Source organism: Erpetoichthys calabaricus, chromosome 13 (assembly GCF_900747795.2).
Source record: "Erpetoichthys calabaricus chromosome 13, fErpCal1.3, whole genome shotgun sequence".
Classification (NCBI taxonomy): Eukaryota; Metazoa; Chordata; class Cladistia; order Polypteriformes; family Polypteridae; genus Erpetoichthys; species Erpetoichthys calabaricus.
Window position 1 is genome coordinate 51,990,097 of NC_041406.2, and position 22,088 is coordinate 52,012,184.

General features: G+C 35.5%; 2 protein-coding genes across 4 annotated transcripts in view; one reads left to right on the plus strand and one right to left on the minus strand.

Annotated features, from left to right (window-relative positions):
* Positions 1 to 20,367, plus strand: part of LOC114664225 (endoplasmic reticulum membrane sensor NFE2L1-like) — a 31,762-nt gene extending 11,395 nt beyond the window's left edge. Inside the window, exons 2-4 of the mRNA XM_028818254.2 lie at positions 3,627 to 3,812; positions 6,317 to 6,418; positions 18,762 to 20,367. Of these exons, the coding sequence (XP_028674087.2) occupies positions 3,627 to 3,812; positions 6,317 to 6,418; positions 18,762 to 19,964 (1,491 nt within the window). The 3' untranslated portion in view covers positions 19,965 to 20,367. The remainder of the gene's footprint in view (positions 1 to 3,626; positions 3,813 to 6,316; positions 6,419 to 18,761) is intronic.
* LOC114664227 (chromobox protein homolog 3-like) overlaps positions 1 to 22,088 on the minus strand; it is a 105,043-nt gene that overhangs the window by 45,236 nt on the left and 37,719 nt on the right. The gene's annotated exons all lie outside the window — the stretch shown is intronic.

Consider the following 22,088-nt stretch of genomic DNA (forward strand, 5'->3'; position numbering starts at 1 on the left):
AGAGCTTTATATTTACTTGTAATATTTACCCCTAGATGTTTACACTGATATGCTAAGATAATGGGAAGGTGTCCAGTCTGATATTACATGCCTGAGAATTAATTGGAAAAGCATGCTTTTATTCAAATGGATTTTAAGTCCAGATATCTTTTGAAAATCTGCTAATGCTTTTAGGACTGTTGGTACAGAATTTTGTGAGTCCGATATACACAGTACCATATCATCTGCATATAGTGATATTTTCTGTTCAAGTCCTTCTCTGAAAATCCCCTTTATCTCTGATGCATTTCAGAAGTATACAGCCAAAGGTTCAATGGAGATTGCGAAGAGCAAAGGTGATATGGGGCATCCTTGTTGAGTACTATGTTCTTAAATGTTACTTTTAAAAACTTACTGTTTAAGAGAACTTTTCAAAATGCAGACCATTACATTGGCACAGCGCTTAGTGCTGTCTGTTGCAGCTCTGTGAAGCTAGATCTAAAGTTCATGTGTGTAGTTTGCACATTTTCCACATGCCCACAATGTCAGTTTTCCTTCCAAATCCCAAAGACATGCATGTTTGGCTAATTTATCACTTGAACTTGGTCCAGAATGAATTAGTTAGAATGTATTAATGAATGTCCCATGACAGACTGCCATCCAGGACTGGTTCATACCTAGTACAGGTATTTGATACTGGAAGAGTATTTTTTGGCTGTTAGATTCTGACGTGGATTAACTGGATTAAAAAAAGGTAGATGGACTGTATTACTATTGATTGTTTGGTCTGGAATCTCACTCATCTTTACCTTTCACAACCTTTCTTACATCTAAGAGATCTCCTATTCATAATTTCTAGAACTTCAGACAGCAGTAGTCCATCACCACATTAACTAAAACCTTTAAGTTTCTGAGTGCACAAATTGAAGTGCTGGTTACCCTTGCAGGCATGAAGAATGTACTTGAGTGCAACACGTAATGCCAGTATGGATAGATGTTTCAAGCAGGTATGGTTGATAGAAATATTTCTTTAAAAAAATGAACTTAATTCATATGCATAGGTGAATTAAAACAGCCCTTACTACAAGGGATCACTGTAATGAACATGAGAGTTAAAAAATAATGGTATTTTTAAGTATCATTTTGTAAAGAGTAGTTCTTTGTTCAAGCATAGTTTTTCCTATACTGTAGTGAACTAAAACAGAAACATTGGATAACAAAAGCGATTGATTGCCTTAAGAAGTAATCAAAGTGAAATTATTCTATGTTTATAATCCTTTCACAGCTGCTTTTTTGCATTTAACAATCTTCTGTTGGAATTCACTCCTATAGACCTTCCCTGTTCACAGCTGGCACAATGGGACTGTCATGTTCCTTAAAAAAAAACCAGATGTAGCTAGTAAAATAAACTCCTGTCACACTTTAACCTGCAGGCATTATCTACCATATTGTATGATCCCATACCATACCATTTTCTAAGACCAATTAATCCTGAGAAGGGTCGAGGAGGGCTGAGCCTATCCCAGCAAGCGTAGGTCCCAAGGCAGGAATGGTTTTTATTTTTAATGTTAAACAACGTAACTGAACTGAACTTTGAAAGTACTTTTGAAAGATTTTTTTTAATAATTTAACAAAAATGAACAAAAAGATTTTGCACACAAAAGCACAGATGGTACCAGTCCTTAGGCTATTATTGACTTCAGTATACTTAGCATGTTTGAAGTCTGGTTTATAAACATATACCCATATAAGTTGCTATATCACATATAATATGGTCATTTTTTCCCTTTAATGCTCATCTTTTGAAAAATCCTCAAAATTTAGATCTGGCAGCTTTTCTTTGTGGTTTGTACACAGAACAAAGATGTATAAGCCACAAATGCTGGAGAGGCTAAGTTAGGACTGTATTTGACATCATTGATTCATGCAGAAAGCAGTTAAATGTTTACACATCATTTCATTTTATTAGCATGCTTCTCTCTCTGACACAAATCCTTCTTTGATAGTCAACATGTTGACAAAGTAATACTGACTTAAAGTGACTGGAGTGAATAGCTTGGCATCTTCAGACATGAAGTGAAATTCCAGTCTGCCTAATACATAATAAAATGGAGCTAACAGAAGTTAATAAATGAAAAATAGTGTATGATCTGAAAAAATGACAAAACACGTGGCACTGCAACACTCATTAGATATTTTGTTTACCAAATTTTGGGTATCATTTTAGGGTTAGGGTTTAATGATGGAAACGTAATTGGGGGATAAATCAAACAGAAATATTGAGAATGCAAAAGAAAAGCATCATTTTCACTAGATGACTGTTTAGTAAAAACAGTAGGTAAGCTGCTTATATGTGAGATTTGAGAACTTGTACAACTCACTTAATGTGTATAATGACAATAGTTTTATTTAATATTTTACGTTTGCAATTCTTTTGAGTAATTCTGTTAGCTAGATCTTTTTTTAATTTGGGTGTAAAAATTGTATTTGGATACTGTAGTAGTTCAAATGCTTGTTCTTCTCAACCCTAGTTTATGTTGTAACTAGTGGAAGCTTGAAGACATATGTTCCTAAAATAAAATATAAATAAAGATAAAGTGCTGTTGAAACTTCTAATGTTTTCTAGTTACTTCTATTGGTTCCTCTAGAAGTGATAATGCCTTTAATTACTTCTGTGGCTCATCTAGAGCAAAAGTAACTTTTATACTTGGTCAACAGATTCTTTTGTTTTCAATGTGAAAAAATACACCAAAGAAACCTTGATGTAAGGATGTAAAAACATTACCTTTATATAGCTGAAAGTTTTGAGTAATTAACAATATAACCTCATATTTGTCTTGCATGCTTAGGAGTCATTATGCTTGTCCGCTACTCAATTGGTCTATATTCAGGATTATTTCTTGTTTGTCATTGTAGTGCAGCATCTTTCTGTAAACATACCACAGGTCACTTTGTGGTCCTTTATTGACATTTAATAAAATTTGATGATCAATAAACAAAATACTTAAATGAATTCTGAACATGTATTTACCATGTTCTGAGGGATTATCAATAGATGGCCTTGCAGTGACCATGGTTTTATTACAATAACCTTTTCTGGCCAGTGAAATTCAAGAGCACATCTGGCCATAATAATGTGACAGATAAACAGACTTAGAATTATATACTGTATAGACAGATAGATATAGATATGTACATTATTCTAGTGACCTGTGAAGATTTAAAGTTACACTCAGTTTACTGTCAACATCTTTCATATTTCAAAAGAAGATGTGTGATGTAAGAAACGAGAAGGAGTTCAGAGTATGAGAAGCCAAGAAATTGATATCTCAAATTCTGTTTTTATTTTCTTAATGATTTCATGTCCTGTTATTTTCTTCACATTGTTCCTCCTCCTTTAAAAAATAGGTATATAGCTTTGCTTCTGCATTTGCATGTCTAAATATTTTTGTAAATATAAAATTGTTTATATTATCACCTTTGTTTGTGTTAATATTCATTTGTTTTGTAACTGGGAAGGGAAATATGTTTGTGACACTATAGGTTAAAAGCTACTTTTAAATTATTGTTTAGCAAATGATTAAATGGTGTAAATGTCATAGTTACTTATTCTTCTTTAATATGTGTTTTTTTTTATTATAATTTAGGATATAGAATTGATTGAAAAACTTTGGAGGCAAGATTTAAGCATATCTGATGGGTCTGGAGAATTGGAGAATATTTCACTGGAGAAGGATAATCACATAGACGATAAAAAGGTTAAGGAATCAGAGTCAAATGAAACTTATGAGTTGCAAGAACAGCTTGGTCAGAGTTTCCACTCTTCTGATGAGGTAAAATGTTTACATAGTTTAATATGACATTATATTAGCCACATCAGTAAGTGGCCAGAGGCTTAGAGTTTGTTAAATATGAGTCTTGTATAAATAAAGATACCACGTAACTTACCATACCATACAGATTCCTGTGGTTATAGATTTATTTCTGAGAACACAGCCTTGATGACTAATTTTTAGTGTTACCCAATCTTCTCAATAGTGTAAAAAGTACAGAATTGTGATGCTTTTTTAACATGTACAGTGTTTGTGAATACTTTGAAGGATCCTTAGAATAACGATTATTTCCTCATTATTTTGTTCTTTGCCTACAGATTTGATAGAGAATTCTGTATTTGCATATAGTATAATCATACCTTCATGTACCATCACTTTACACAATTTTGTGATGATTTGTACAAGTTGTCAGTTAAACCTACTGTATCTAACCTCATGTACAGGGAGGACATAATTATTAATGAACATTACTAAAACCATTTTTTAATTCCATGACTGCCCATTCCACTATGGAATCATTGGCTGGTGGGGCCTATCGTGATAGCTTCATGAATAATGTAAACCAACCCTGGACAGGACATCAGTCCATTGAAGAACCAATTTGGAGTTACTAGTCAGTTCAGCCTAGTCTAGCCTGTCCTGTCTTGTCCTATTCTATCCAGCAACATCTGGAGCAAATTAAGAGTCGCCAGTTATGGGGGCTGAATTCTTTTTTTATTAAGCTTGACTTGATTGTATTGAATGTTATATTCCTACAATTGAAAAAAAAAACAGTCCCCAATTAAACCCAGTACATGTCTTTAGGGATGTGGGTAAAAACTGCTATACATGATGTGTAAACTTCGCACAGAAGACGACTGAAAACGTCATCCATAAGACAGCAGTGCTAATTGTTGAGCCACAGTGCTGCCCTATATTAAATAAACTAATTGCAATTTGCTACTTGATATATTTCAGTCTCTTTTCTGGCTTAGGGCTGGAATGTGTAACTGTTGCAAATAAATACAAATTATTTTTTGTCCTTTTGTCAGAATGCGAGCATTACTAGTTTTATTGTCACAGCTTAATTTTATTTGCAGAATGCTTCTACTCTAGAGATTTAATGATCAATGAAGCAGTACAAAAAACCTTTTGATATAAGCCATACCTGCCTGAAATGTATAAACATATTGATAAGCAAGAGAGTACATTGTGTAGAAAAATAAGACATTTCTGAATTATTCACCCTAAACTTAAAACGGGGGTGGTGGGGGGTATAATCTGCCAGTAGTTATCTCTGGAATGACAAATACCAACAAACATTTAAAAAAAAAAAAAAAACTGTCATTTTATTTGAATTGTTCCATTGTTAAATTGTTAAACAAAATTACTTTTTAATTAATTAATTAAAAATGTTTTAAATAATATTTGTTATGAAGACACGGGAGTTGTGCTATATTCTTAATTGTATTGGGGTGTTTGTTAGTCTGTACTGACTGTCAATGGAATAAGAATATAAGCTCTTCATGATCCTAAACTGGATGAGCAGGTTAGAAAATGGACGCTTGAATGGAAAGTCCCTGCTCTTGGTCTATGCCTGATAAGTTTCACATATTTGTATTGAGGTTTTGAAACTGTAACTGAAGTAAAGTTTACAGTGATAAGGATCTAAAACTAATGTCTTTTTAATAAATAACAATATGTATGTTTTTCCAATTTTTGTTGGCTGATTATCTACCGTATGTGCTAAAACCAGTATACCATATGTGATTACTTTCAGACCGGGTTTGAACCAAATAGATGCCTTTTTTGCTAAGTTACAAGGGACCAGAGAGTCCAGTTTATTTTATTTTATTACAGTATTTTTAAAGTAGTATGATAACAGTACCTATCAGATGTTTTGTTATATTTATGCAAATGTACATTTTATTAATGGAAGGTAAAGTGTATGTGATAAGATGTGTATTACTTTGTCTAAAGGTAGAATTGTTGTAAAATTTTGGCATCATTAACACAAGTTGTCTAGGATCTTCTTCTTATTATATATTATTATCTTTCTTTCATGTTTGAAATCAGAGGTTAGATACAAATAGGATGGGTTGTAATTGTAAAAGAATGGCTTTTGCTGTCCTTTTTTTATAACAATATTATTCTTAGTTATAATAGTGGTGTCTAGCTAGACCTGTGCTTCTGGGAAGAATAGAGCCTACATTACTCTGCTTTTTATCTTGTTTATTTGCAAATACTTTTATTTGTTACTTTACTTTTACTTAATTTGGCTTATTAATCTAACTGCTGTTGGACAGTTTTATCTGAGTAAAGATAAAATTTATCCATCTCTGAAAAATATTTAGTTTTTAACAATTTTTTTATTTTTCTCTTGCAAAACTTGTGCATGGCTACACTTTTTTGTCTTTGCACTTAGACTAAAATATCAGTTAATGGTATCTTTTTTTTTTAATTGACTTTACATCAATCATTGAACATTCACTTATAGTTATGTATTGTTTTAAATCCCTGTTCAGAATGTACCGCAAGTACAGTCAATACCTCCGGAGCCACGGGCTTTATTAAGAGATGATCTGGAGCAAAGATGGCGAGATTTTCTGTCTTTAACTGAGTTGCAGGTATGAAAAGTATTTAATTGTTAAGCAAATGTTTAAGCAAATGTTTTTTTTCAATAGTGAAGCCTGGGGGGTAATCTAGAATACATAGATTTCAGAGCCTTCCTTAGTGAGGATGACTGGGAAGTCAAATAAGAAACCTCTCTCTTTGTTAAGCATAGAGAGGAACACATTTTTAATAAGGACTTCAGTTCTGAGGAAGAAGTTAAAAATTTCCAATAAAAAACACTTATTGATCTCCATGGAATTATTGGCAAGGAGCCTCAATTTATTTTTAATAGTTGGAATAGATGCACACAGTACTAACAACTTACTAGACTTCGCTGCAGATACATAACATCACACTGTGTGGGATGGATCTCAAGTTTATCCCTTTGCAGAAGAAATGAGTTGCATTCAGATCTCATAGGAGCAATTAGTAACTCTTATTCTGGTTCCATTACATCCCCAAAAAGATAAAAGAAATGTAACTCAAGGATGGCCAGTGAGAATGAGCCAAGTCACTAGCACAGTCAATGTTGAAATCACAAATGGAGCTTTTGATAGCCAACCACATGTATGGGGACATCTACCAAGCCAGAATTAATAAGAATACATTTTTGAACATTAGAGGAAAGCTGTCCAAAAATCATTGTTCTAGAGCAAAGAACAGTTAAAATTCCAGTGAGCAACAAGCAAAGTAAAAAAAATTTAGTCCATGAGAGAAGGTGTGTTGAACAAATCATTTTTAGAGAAGAAGCAAAGCAAGCCACAGGGAAATGAAAATATAATTGAGTCTGGAATGAGAATGATGACAAGGATAGAAAAATTAGAAGTCTCTACCAGAGGGATTAAGCAGCAGAAAAGAGTGAAGTAATTTTAAATCCTAAATAATTTTAACAAAGAGAATGAGAGAGAGACTAGAGTTTGGGGTATACTGGAGAAGAGGAACAAGGTTGGGGTGTTGTGGTTTATGTAACAAACTATGTAATTTGCATATTCATACACAGAAATATTGTAGCATTTCACATTTAAAATCTGATGATGTTTCTAGGATGGGAAACAAGACTGTTACAAGGTTGGTGAATAAACAGAACAGACTTTTTACTGCATATCTCCACTAGCAAGTAGTACAACTACTCTTTACCTTGTGTTTCACATCTGGAAATTGCATGGCAGGAAAATAGCCAAACGACGCTGTTTGGAACTGGAAGATACCAGAACAACTATAAAGTAACTCTTACTGCCAGATTGGTGCACGTCGTTGGCCAATAATCTGGTATACTGTGTGGAAAAATGTCAACTACTTTACATCACAGAGGGCCAATGGCACTCAATCTGTCTTGTTTAGCCCAAGAATTTGCTTGTTCCATGAACAGACTAATAAGTTAGCTACTGACATAAAATAGGATATATTAAGCTAAGTGACAGTGAAAAAGGTGGGGGTAAAAAAGGTCTGATCTGAACCACAGTCATATCACAACCCCCCATGTTTAGTTGCACTGGCACCAGAAACAATTGCCTGGTCTCCCCTCCAATCCCCACTGAAATAAACCCACAGCCATCTTGTGGGAAGAAGAGAGAAAGCAGAAGTGGAAATTATAGGGAAAGTGTTCCATTTGCTTGGAAATTGTCAGTGGCTTCTGTTGCTTTCTTTCTTTGATAGCTTAAGATGAGCCAGATAAAGAAACATCAATTGTAGCTATACATGACACGCTACTTTTATTATGTGAATCAAAGCCTTTCAGGCTTGTGCTATAGCTTAGCAGAAGCCAAAAATAATTAATTGGCCTTCATGTGATAAACTGGCTGTTTTACAAAGAGCCTTACAAATAACAGTTGGGTGGTCAGTGTAGTTGAGGAAGTTTAGTATTAAAGACCTAGGACAAAATTATTTCCAATGTGATGTACAACCTTGTCACTGCTGGGGAAAATTTACAAATAATTGGAAATATGACAGATTCTGTAACTGATTCGGCATACCTGCCCAAGAACCTATCCACACAGGTTAGTCAATTCAGAGGCTGGTCACACTTCAGAATCAGCTTGTGTTTAGGATTTTTCTTTTATTTAGAAATGCTCGGCAATGAATATAAGAGTTCAGTTTTAAATTGAGTGCGTTTACACCTAAAGTGCAAGCATGTGCAGGTGTATGTATAATATATGTGTATATATAAACACCAGTCAGCTGCAACATCAAAGCCATGTGCCTAATATTTTGTATTTCCCACTCGTGCCTTCAAAACAGCTCTGATTAGTCAAGGCATGGACTCCACAAGACCTTTGAAGGTGTCCTATGATATTTACCTGGCACAAGACCGTTGGCAGCAGATCCTTTAAGTCCTATAATTTGTGAGGTGTGGCCTCCATGGATCAGACTTGTTTTTCCAGCACATCCCACAGATGCTCAATCAGATTGAGATCTGGGGAATTTGGAGGCTAAGTCAACAACATTCTTGAAGATTTTTTTTTTTTCAGCCTGGCAGCACACATTCTGCCAAAACAAACCACTGCCATCAGGGAATACAATTACTGTATGAAGGGGTTTACAGTGAAGGGGTTCACATGGTCTACAGCAATCTTTAGTTAGGTAGTACATCTGTCAAAATAACATCCATATGAATACCTGGACCCGGGTTATTCCAGCAGAACACTGCCCTGAGCATCACACTCCCTTCACCAGCTTGCCTTCTTCCAATGGTGCATCCTGCTGCCATCTCTTCCCAGACTAAATGACGCAAACACACCTGGCTATCTACATGATCTTAAAGATAACTTGATTTATCAGGTCAGGCCACCCTCTTCCATTGCTCCATGTTCCAGTTGTGATGTTTACATCACCATTGTATGTGCTTTCAGCATTGGAGAGGGACTGGTCTGAGAACACAGTGCATTGCTGCTTGCTGCATAGCTAGACAACTTTCTCTCTTGGCCATCATTGAGATTGTATAAGACAGGCTTGTCTTTGCTCCTCATGCGTATCAATGAGCTTTGAGCTTCCACGATTCTGTTGCCTGTTCACAGATAGTTTTCTTTGAACCACTTTTGGTAGGTACTAACCACTGCATATCGGGAACACTGTGGAAGAGCTTCTGTTTTGGAGATGGTCTACCCATTCATCTAACCATTACAATTTGGCAGTTGTCAACATTTTTAAGATGCTTATGCTTTCCCATTTCTCCAGCTTCCAGCATATTGCATTCAAGAACTTATTGTTAACTTTAATATTTCCCACCCCTTGACAGGTGCTATTGTAATGAGGAATGCTACTCACTTCTCCTGTCAGTGGTTTTATTGTTATGGATGATTGGTTTGTGTGTTTGCATGTATATGCATTTTACAACTTCAGGTGTATGGCATGCAGTCTTTTCATTTTTATTTAAAAATTCCCTTGTATTGTTTGTTTGCTGTGCTAGTTTCACAATAATTATATCTCAGTACTTATTCCAACAATTTTTTTTCTCAAATATGAATGTTGAACATTCTATTATCAATGTAGTATCAAATGAAATGACCTGTTGAGGGTAACACAAATAATAAATACACTCACCTACAAGGATTGGTTAAAAACATAACTGGGTCCAACACTGATGTATGGATTATCAGATTAAGATCTTCCTGTCATTTCTTGTAGCAGTGTGGAATCGAAAATTGTTTTTTGCAAGCAGGATAGTGGATACAAGATGAAAAAAATCCAATAAACAGGGGACTACATTTGGTTGAATATGTTATCAGATTTGGGTTCCTATGTAATTTAAGTAGCTGAAGAATATGCAATCTGCTGGTACGTGTACAATACTGTTGTTCTCTCTCATTAGAAAGGAAAATATACTGTCATTTCAACTGAAAATATAAAACGGGAAGCAAAAGTGATGTAGGTCATCAGATGTGCCACCACTCTCCTTCCCCCTTATAAATGTAATATAAAATTGATTGTTGCATACTTAAAACTGTTCTTACTTCTTTTATGTACAAAATAATAACATGCCAAAGTGTTTTGAGCTGAAAACCTATGGTGCGACCAAAAGTGACAAATAGGTCGTTAGATTTGTCACCATTATCCAATTTAAGCATGAGTGAGGAATTAGCAGTTAGTTATGGCATATATAATATTTGTCTTTCCAAGGGCAACAAGACAAAAGTACTCTATTTTTATACTGTACACTTTGCAAGTTAACATTTTTAATGCCTTATCCTGGAGATCATTAACCATTTTTCTCAATGATATTTCTAAAATTATGCAATCAGTTGGGCAGTATAGTAACCTAGTGTTAGCATCGCTGCTCCTGGGTTTGAATCCTAACCTGATCACTCTGTTAATGGAGTTTGAACATTCTTCTGTATGTATGGCTTTCCTGCTGGTACTCAGTTTTTCATCCACATTACAAACATGCAAGTGTTAGATACATTTGACACTTTAAATTGGCACTCAGTGCATGAGTATGCCCTGCAGTGGAGTGGCACCCTGTCTGTGGTTGGCTCCTGAGGTTATGTTTGATACTGCTGGGATAAGCACCAGATCTGTGCAACACTATAACAAGATAACTGTATCTGTTAAATTCAATAATGAATGTTATGAGATTGAATTGAGTATTATTTATGTTGTTCCTTTGGTGTACAAAGATCATTAGTCATAAAAGTCAAGGTATTCTGCCTTAAAATAAATGGATCAATGAATTAAACATCCTATTACTGCCAATAACTGCTATTTTTATTAAAATAGGTGTCAGCTTAGGGTAGTATTAATATATTTTGGTAATCCATAAGGTCTACTTACTGCCAGTCATATAGCTACACATTTAATAAAAAAATTTGTTTTAACTATATGATATACTGTATAGTCTGTTTTCTAAACTGTGCTTAAAAAGAGGCATATTTATGCATGCAGTTTTGTTCATCTATCTGCCTTATTTAAAGCTTGTTTTTTTTATTATTAAAATTGATTATCAATTACAATTGTGCATAGAGCTGCAGGTTACACCTACCCAAAACTAAACTTTACTGTGTTAAACTGTATTGCTTTAAGAAGGTAATCTGAGGATTATTTCTGCCATGTTTACTTTCTTAAAACAATTTATTTTGGCACTGAGCCATAGACAGTTCACATAAAACATTTGTCATTTCAACCAGAAAAGCACATGTTTTCTCAGACTTGTATTTTCTATTGAAAACTCTTTTATTATAGAAATAAAGCACTTAATTTGTTTTTTTATCTTGAAACAAAAATTAGAAGAAACTATAGACTGCTTAATTGTTCAGAAATATATTTAGTGCAAGTTATGGTAGGATATATAAAAATTAAAGAATAACTCCAATGCTGAGAAAAAATTACTTAGAAAAAAAGTTAATTTAAAAGAGGTAAACAATAATTAAATGTCTTCCCTGTATGACATAATGTACCAAAAACAAAATGTGGCTTTATTCAGTTGGACTATATAGTGATTTATTTTTTTGCAGTATGAGGAAAATACTGTTTTGCTGTTTCTCCAAGTAAATTACAGCTACCACATTCTTTAATGGCAATTTTGCTGTGGTTTAATTAAATCAATCTATAAGCTTAAACTTTGATCTACAACTGCATGAAAATAGCAATGTACATTGTGGAAACAAGGCTTTATTGTAGCTTTTTAGTGATCATATTTTTGCCAAAAGACATTAATATAAATAAAATTTTGTAAACTTGGAAAAAGAGTATGAGGATAAAATCAAGGTTTTAAGGAAGACACAGCAGAATTCACCATTTATACCAAAAAGAAGCAGTAATACTAAAAAAGCTGAAATGATTGAGTATATGACTGTATATGCAGTATTCTAGTGCAGTGAAACAGTGAAAAATATAGTTCATTGCAGGATGTGTAGTGATTAGTTGCAGTTTCATATTTGACCAATAAACCCTCAATTGGATGGGTTTCAGTTAGGGTAAAAATAGCTTTCTCAAGGAGAAAGGTTGAATGCATCAACTTCAAAGCCAAGAATGTTTACAAGTATTGAATAACTCGAGATAATACATATCTTTCAAATGTGTGTGCAAAGAATGTTTTTGTAAAATATAACTTAGTTTGTGAGGCTCCAGAATTACTCCAACTGTATTTCCAATTTCATTTTGTTGTTAGGTACAACACCCTAGTACTACATTTTGTTGTTATAAACATATTTTTGAAATACATAACACTTGCTTTCTGAAAACGGAACCTTTTACCACTTTAACAAAAATGTATTTTGTAAGTTTTAGGCTTACAATTTATATTTACTGTGGCACCCATAGACTGACACTGGGGGAGATTTTTTTTTTATTTTAAACTTGGGGTGTTCCTCCCTGGTGGCCCAACCCACCGTTAATAGCTCGCTTTGCTTAGTATCTGAGCATGATGGAATTTTTTGTTAAATGCAAAAAAAAAAAAAAAAACCTTTTAAACAATACTTCACACAGGGAGAATATCATTGTTGTATTATCCTAATGAAGATGAAAAAATTCTACATTGATGTGTACTATGTGACATATGGTTTGGAAGAAAATGAGTGTTGCATGAAAATGTTGCTTGATTTACCTAATCTTATATTATATATAATCTTGAGACGAGACTTTTTCAGAGAGATGATTTCCTATTCTGTGAGATGAGACTTTGTGCCAAGAGATTAATTGAAAACCTAAAAGGTCCAAGCGGGGGTGGAAATAAAAGACAAACAGTAGAAGAAGAAAAGACAGTAGAATTTAGAAGTATAACGTCATAAACGTTGGCGTGATACACATGCAGAGTAGGTTAGAGATTATGAAAGTACTAAAATTCGAAAGTCTCAAAAAACTGATAGTAAAGATTGCATTAGCGCTAATAAATGGAAATTATTACTCAGTGAAATAACAGAACAGCAAAAAGAGATCAAATATATGGACATAGGTGATATGACAGAGCTACTACAAGTTTAATTTCAAAGAAACCACAATTCGGTCAGGTTTATATTTATGATCACGGAGAAGTGATGCAACATATAATTGAAAGAGTTAAATGATCGGACGTATTACAAATTCTACATATCAAAGACAGAGTTGATGTTCATGTTTATCCAAAAGCACAGCACGATTTGTCGCAAGCGGCAAATCCGGGAAATGAGTAGTGCGTAGGGCCCGCACGGGGGTTGGCGAGCAAAGCAAGCAGGGGGCAGAGCCCCTGTGTGTGTGTGTGTGTGTGTGTGTGTGTGTGTGTGTGTGTGTATATACTGTATAATATATGAGTAAATAACACTTTACTTACAAACACAGGACAAAACAAATGTCAAAATTATGAAAATGTAACTTTGACTTCAAAAAGCCAAACTTCTCCTAAATTCTGCTCTTGTTGAGGTGCAGTGGCTAGTATTTTTTTCCTCTCCCCTTCTGACCAGTAATTTATTAATAAGATGTCAATCCCTGCTGCTTAGGGAACATTTGGTAAAGTTAGAGATGGTTTGCCTTGGCTTGTATGTCATAATCTTAGAAATTGCATATAGGGCAGCATTTACTTCTCTTTGAGTGCTGTAATACTTTTTGCAGCTAGGTTTTTTAAAAATGTTTTTAGGTGCATGCTTAAAATTTTAAGACTTTGATTGCTTCATTTTTTCCTTACTTAAAAAAAAAAGCTAACAGTGGCTTGCTAATTTTGTCTTGCTTGCACCTGTTTGGATTCTTCAAAATGTTTAAATAAAAAGCCAATTTTTAGAAAGGGAGATTAACGATCAGGAGATTAAACTTACATCTTACGAATAATAAATGAGCAAATCTAACAGAAGTAACTCCAACATAACTAAAACAACAAAACAGAAAATACAAGCCAGGGAAGGAAGCCCTGGCTGTAAAACAACAGTGAGAAGTATGGTAGCACTATAGTTTGTACTACAGTGTTGCAGCCTTGGAAGACTGGATTCCAATCACAGTCTGGGGGAGGTTTTGCATGTACTCTTAAATTGGCAGTCTTCTCTCATCATTCTATCCATTTAATGCTTACTCCAATATTTTTTTTAAAACCCTTCAATATTTTGCTTATGTCTGAGCCAAAGTAACATTTTGTGATCTAGAAATTCTCAGCTATACCTTTATTGAATCTGTTTGAAAACAGAAACTATTTTTAAATGGTCATCCCTCATAAAAATTTAAAAGCTAACTATTACATATGCTTTCACTTTTGATTTGGACCAGAACCATAGTTTGAATACACTGGCCTACTACCCTATACAGTATTATTTTCAGTACTCATTTGCTGACTTAGAAAGCTTTTTTTGTGATAAGATTTTTTTTAAGTAAAATCAATAAGTACAAGAGAACAGTACCAACCAATTTTAAATAAAAATAATTAAATAAAATCTGGCCCTATTACATAACATTTGCAAACTGTGAGGTACAAATGATGACCAAATTCAAACTGAGTTCAAATTAAAACCTTGCTTTCAGTTTACCTTCCTGATTTTCAGCGTCCATGGTTTTTAAGATGGGAAAGTTTATTTCTTTTTTCAGTAAGTGGTGGATGAGAATGTATGGATGTTTCCATATTGAATGTAACTGTAAAGACCAAAAAGAAACCTTTTATGGCATTACACACAGTCCTGCACTGTCTTCAAAGAAAAACAAATATCAGGAAAAAAATAGTGGGATGGAATAAATTGTAGAGTATAGCAGGACATCATTCACCTTTATGAGTGATCTGAGATATAGTCAAAACAGAATTTATAACTATGTATCAATCATCCAAGAATGCTTGTCATTTTTGAGAGTTCTGTTGTAGCCCTCCTTACTATTCTATACCACATTTCATAGGCCCTGTGAAAACATATCAACATTAACATTCAAGCCTCCTCGAAAGACCCATCTTCCTAGAGTGAATTTTTGCATAATATGTACTTAGCTTCTTTGTGATTTCTATCTGATCTGTTCTAGAGGCCTTTGCCTTTTCTGGGGCATACATGCAGGACATAGTATCCCCAGCTGCTCCTACATTTCCTCGGTGATTGGCTGCAGGAAATGTCCTGTAGAAATGTGCCATAGTCTTTGTCTTTAGAAGGCTTGATCTAAGACCTACCCATACCCTGAACCTACCCAAAGAATAACCCTTATCCCTTAACCCTATCCTTGCTCAGGCAATCTCTTGCCATATGGGCACCTCATCATATCTTTGGAAAGCAAATATAAAGGTATTTTCAAGTAAATAAGGTGTGAACTACAGAACTGTCTAAACAACAATATACAGTGCATCCAGAAAGCATTCACAGCGCATCACTTTTTCCACCTTTTGTTATGTTACAGCCTTATTCCAAAATGGATTACAGTAATCCCTCGCTATATCGCACTTCGACTTTCGCGGCTTCACTCTATCGCGGATTTTATATGTAAGCATATTTAAATATATATCGTGGATTTTTTGCTGGTTCGTGGATTTCTGCGGACAATGGGTCTTTTAATTTCTGGTACATGCTTCCTCAGTTGGTTTGCCCAGTTGATTTCATACAAGGGACGCTATTGGCAGATGGCTGAGAAGCTACCCAACTTACTTTTCTCTCTCTCTTGCTCTGACATTCTCTGCTCCTGACGGAGGGGGTGTGAGCAGGGGGGCTGTTCGCACACCTAGACCATACGGACACTCATCTAAAAATGGTGAAAGATTACCTTCACGTTGTTCCCTTCTGTGCAGCTGCTTCGTGAAGCGACATGCTGCACGGTGCTTCACATACTTAAAGGCTCGAAGCACGTATTGATTTTTGATTGTTTGTTTTTATCTGTCTCTCTCTCTGACATTCTCTGTCCTGACGGAGGGGGTGTGAGCTGCTGCCTTCATTGCAACTGCTTTGTGCCGCGGTGCTTTGCATACTTAAAAGCCAAACAGCACTATTGATGTGTTTGCTTTTCTCTCTCTCTCTGACATTCTCTGCTCCTGATGCACACTCCTTTGAAGAGGAATATATGTTTGCATTCTTTTAATTGTGAGATGGAACTGTCATCTCTGTCTTGTCATGGAGCACAGTTTAAACTTTTGAAAAAGAGACAAATGTTTGTTTGCAGTGTTTGAATAAAGTTCCTGTCTCTCTACAACTTTCTGTGTTTGTGCAAATCTGTGACCCAAGCATGACAATATAAAAATAACCATATAAACATATGGTTTCTACTTCGCGGATTTTCACCTTTCGCGGGGGGTTCTGGAACGCAACCTCCGGGATCGAGGAGGGATTACTGTAAATTCATTTTTTTCCACAGAATTCTATACATAACACCCCATAATGACAACGTGAAAAAAGTTTACTTGAGGTTTTTGCAAATTTATTAAAAATAAAAAAAACTGAGAAATCACATGTACATAGGTATTCATAGCCTTTGCTCAATACTTTGTCGATGCACCTTTGGCAGCAATTGCAGCCTCAAGTCTTTTTGAATATGATGCCACAATCTTGGCACACCTATCCTTGGCCAGTTTCGCCCATTCCTCTTTGCAGCACCTCTCAAGCTCCATCAGGTTGGATGGGAAGCGTCGGTGCACAGCCATTTTAAGATCTCTCCAGAGATGTTCAATTGGATTCAAGTCTGGGCTCTGGCTGGGCCACTCAAGGACATTCACAGAGTTGTCCTGAAGCTACTCCTTTGATATCTTGGCTGTGTGCTTAGGGTCGTTGTCCTGCTGTAAGATGAACTGTCGCCCCAGTCTGAGGTCAAGAGTGCTCTGGAACAGGTTTTCATCCAGGATGTCTCTGTACATTGCTGCAGTCATCTTTCCCTTTATCCTGACTAGTCTCCCAGTTCCTGCCGCTGAAAAACATCCCCACAGCATGATGCTGCCACCACCATGCTTCACTGTAGGGATGGTGCCAGGTTTCCTCCAAACGTGACGCCTGGCATTCACACCAAAGAGTTCAATCTTTGTCTCATCAGACCAGAGAATTTTCTTTCTCATGGTCTGAGAGTCCTTCAGGTGCCTTTTGGCAAACTCCAGGCGGGCTGCCATGTGCCTTTTACTAAGGAGTGGCTTCCGTCTGGCCACTCTACCATACAGGCCTCATTGGTGGATTGCAGCAGAGATGGTTGACCTTCTGGAAGGTTCTCCTCTCTCCACAGAGGACCTCTGGAGCTCTGACATAGTGACCATCAGGTTCTTGGTCACCTCCCTGACTAAGGCCTTTCTCCCCCAATCGCTCAGTTTAGATGGCCGACCAGCTCTAGGAAGAGCCCTGGTGGTTTCGAACTTCTTCCACTTATGGACGATGGAGGCCACTGTGCTCATTGGGACCTTCAAAGCAGCAGACATTTTTCTGTAACCTTCCCCAGATTTGTGCCTCGAGACAATCCTGTCTCGGAGGTCTACAGACAATTCCTTTGACTTCATGCTTGGTTTGTGCTCTGACATGAACTGTCAACTGATCTTATATAGACAGGTGTGTGCCTTTCCAAATCATGTCCAGTCAACTGAATTTACCACAGGTGGACTCCAATGAAGCTGCAGGAATATCTCATGGATGATCAGGGGAAACAGGATGCACCTGGGCTCAATTTTGAGCTTCACAGCAAAGGCTGTGAATACTTATGTACATGTGCTTTCTCGATTTTTTTATTTTTAATAAATTTGCAAAAATCTCAAACTTTTTTCATGTTGTTATTATGGGGTGCTGTGTGTAGAATTCTGAGGAAAAAAATGAATTTAATCCATTTTGGAATAAGGCTGTAACATAACAAAATGTGGAAAAAGTGATGCGCTGTGAATACTTTCCGGATGCACTGTATATATTTGCATTTTTAAAGTGGAATAAGTTTGACACAAAGGGCTACTTCATGGTCCTAGCATTCTGGGTTTGAACTGTGTGCTTTTATTTTCTCCAAGTGAAGTTTGAAACTTCTTACTGCATTCATGCCCATTTCCCTTCAAATATTCCAATTTTCTGCTACATTCCTAAAGACATGCATATTGAGTTGATGGGTTCCTGCCTTGCCCCTAAAAGGTGCTGATATAGACTCAGGTTTCCTTGGACACTAAATTGGATTTGTTTGGTTGCAGAATGTTTGTTTTGTTATCGACAGTACTGACTAATATGTCTAATTCTTTTTCAATGAACTTATACAACACAGATTGCTTTTTTTTTTCTTTACTCATGTTTTCTGTTTGAGGTCAGTAATTAGGTTTTTAGGTCATAGTATATATTTTTAAATAAATATTGTAAATAGGTGTTGATTGATCAGAAATTGTAGGCATTGTTTGTAATTATTTGAATACTGAAACAAAGTAATTTAGCAGTATACTAGTATACATGTTTCCATCATTTAAAACAAATGCATGAACAATAAAGAGTTTAAAGATGTTTTTCACCTTAGTCTTAACGAGTCTATTGAACTATGTGTAATATTTTCTTTTTTTATTTTTAGGACATGGGCATAAATTCTGTTCAGGCAAATGGTGATTCCAGCACTGGTATGAATATTTCACAAGCTGTTAGTCATAATGTGAGCTTACAAGATGCAATGGCTTCCAGAAACCACCATGATCTAAGAAGAGATTTTGATCTAATGGGAAGTGAGCAAAGTTCAGAACTTCTGCAATCACAGTCTTCCAACTTGTCCAACTCTGAAATGCTTCTCAGTGTTTCTAATCTGACAGCTGAGTTTTTTCCACTTATCGAAAATTGTACCAGGAATGTATCAAATCATAACCAGTTATCTGGTTTCCTTGATGAAGCTGTGTTTGAACAAATTAATTTAATGGGCCTTTGTATGGAAGGACTTGATAAGATGCTTGAAGAACATGATTCAGATTCTGGACTGTCAATAAATTCTAGTTCTAATAGTCCAGAATCTCCCATTAGTTCAGATATGTCTTCATGTAGATCATTCTGTGAAGATGAAGGAGCTGTCGGATACAGCATTAAAGCTGAACATGTTTCATGGGATGGTGTGGAGGGAGCTACAGGAGGCTCAAAAGTTTGTTGCTCCCAATACAATGAACGTTCCCCTGTTTGTGCCTATAGTGTGCATCATGACCACACTTACAACCTTCCTTCAAATCAAAATATTTCCACCTTTCCTCCATCAGATGTCAAATGGGAAGAGGAGGATATTAAAACTAATTGGAGTGAGGATATTGATCTTACTCAAGATGAAAGACGAGTACGAGCTCTAAGAATTCCATTTTCAGTCTCTGAAATAGTCAACATGCCTGTTGAAGCCTTTTTGGATCTGGTTTCTAAATATGATCTTACAGATGCCCAAGTTACTCTAATACGGGATATAAGACGTCGGGGGAAAAACAAGGTTGCCGCACAAAACTGCCGTAAGCGAAAAATAGATATTATTACAAACCTGGAAAGTGATGTGGAAAAACTTAGGATGCAGAAAGACAAACTTATGAAAGAACGGTGTCAACAGAGCAGATCTATCAGTACCATGAAGGAAAAGCTGAATGCCCTATACAAAGATGTATTTAGTCGACTGCGAGATGATGAGGGCAGGCCTGTTAACCCAAGCCAGTATGCTCTTCAATGTAATAGTGATGGAAGTGTCATAGTTATGCCTCACAAACTGTTGGCAATGAAACAGAAATCGGACAAAAGAAAAAAGGAAAAGAAACGTTGAAAATGCAGTTATTTATTCGCCCCACTTTTCACTTGAAAAGAGAGATTTAGTTGTTTGTTTGCCTATGTCTGTTTTGAAAGCTCTGAGGTGAGGTGTCAAGTTATTGCTAAAGGGGGGGGGGTTGTATGTTTTAAAGATTTTAAAATATTGCAACTTTTATTAACATGTTAATTTTTATTGAAAACAAAATCTCTTACTGTGTTGAGACTTTGCAGTCCACTCCTATAAAGTAAAATACCCAGGAGACATTTAGGACAGCTGTTGCTGAGCACATCCTGAAAAGTATACACCTAAAGCAATAATTTCTAATCTGCATCAATGTCTGATAATTTTCTTATGAAAAAAAGCTGCTAATCACTGGATGACTGTTAATAAAAATAACAAACGGTTGCTTAAAAAGTTATTTATTTATTTATTTATTTATTTGAATCACCTTGTCCGAAGTACACATCAAAATCTTCAGTCATCATCTTCCTGACAAGAATAAGACTGTCCATTGCCCTATGCTAGATGTGACCAGTTAAAACAGATCAAAAGTGTTGCTTAAGTTTGGCTGTATGCAGCCAACTTGGTTTTGATTATAACACGTTAGTGTTAGTCAAGTTCAGTGGAGTTTGCATAGAAGAATAACGTTTCATTTTAAAACAAGACTAACTTTTTTTAACATAATTTTACTTGAGTTCTCTTTGAATGAATTTAGGTCTCAGTAATGTGAAAATTATTACAGACTTTTTTTTTTTCGATAATCCTTGTGATCATTTGCTCCTTGTAGATGGCAAATGATGCCAAATTCATGCAATAAGATTGGTGAAGTATTAAAATGAATGTATTATGTTAATGATATTTGCCTGCTTTTTATGTGGCCTTTAGTTTTAGGGTATAAACAATACAGCGGGCAATTTTAAAGGGAAGTCTCTATGGGAGTCTGTTTCTGCACTACTGATTATTTTTATACTATATATACAATGAAATGTGTAATTTTGCTTAAAGAATAGTGGAAACCTCTTTAATCAAAGAGAGTGTGTTTTTTGGTCATATTTTGCTAAACATACAAAACCAGTGTTAATTTCACCTGAGCATTCTAAGTAATCTTAATTTTCAGACAAGCGTGTTTATGTTTTTGTCAGCTGAACAGGGTAAATAGAAGACTTGGATTTTTATTCACGTATATTTTAATAGCAGCATTCTATTTAAGCTCAGGTATAACACACACTGTAGTTTCCCACAACACTGTTACTGTTAGCAATAAATATTTCCAAATAATACTAATATTAGCTTTTACACTCTAGCTGCTCATCATATTTTTCTTTATTGATAATGTTTATTATATTTCAGAGAAATATTTACTTCTGCATCCTTGATTGTACAAAGTAAAAGATTGTACAAAAATGTCCTAAATTGTTTGAGACACACAGCAGACATGTGCATTGTATATGAACAAATAAGAGACCAACAAACTTTGTGTCTAATTTTTGATTTCGGCCAAATGGGTGCATTAGTTTGGGCAGCTTTAATGTTTGTTGAGTAGGACCAAAATGTTATAGGTATAGGTTATTAACCATACGGCCTTCAAGGCTTTTCCCTATTTGTTTTTCTTGGTATTGAATTTCCTGCTGGGGTGGAGATGGAGAGGAGGTGTGCGTAGGGCATCTTGATTCTGCTTTATTTGCTATGTGAAGGCATTCAGCTTGCCTTGGCACAAGTAAATTGTGTAAGTTCAAAAAGAAGCTTTTACCAGAACAACAAAACGAATTCCATTTACAAATAATGTGGTGAGTTGCCTACTTAGACAGAACCATTTTGATGAGTTTAAGGCAGCCTTAATGTTTTGGCTAAGAGTATAAGGAAAATAACTAATCAAAGTTCATTCCACAACCCACATTGACAAAAAAAAGTTTTGTCTGAACAGCCAAAGTACTGTTTTATCAGCTTAATAGCAACTTTAATGTTGTGTTTCTGCATTTGTATTTATTTTCGACTTGATACTTTCATTTTTACCATTGAATATTATGTACAGTGGTGCCTCGCATAAAGAACGCCTCGCACAGCGAACGCTGCACACAACGAACTTCATTTCATGATTCATACAACGAACTTCGTTTCACACAACGAAGTCGCCCGAGC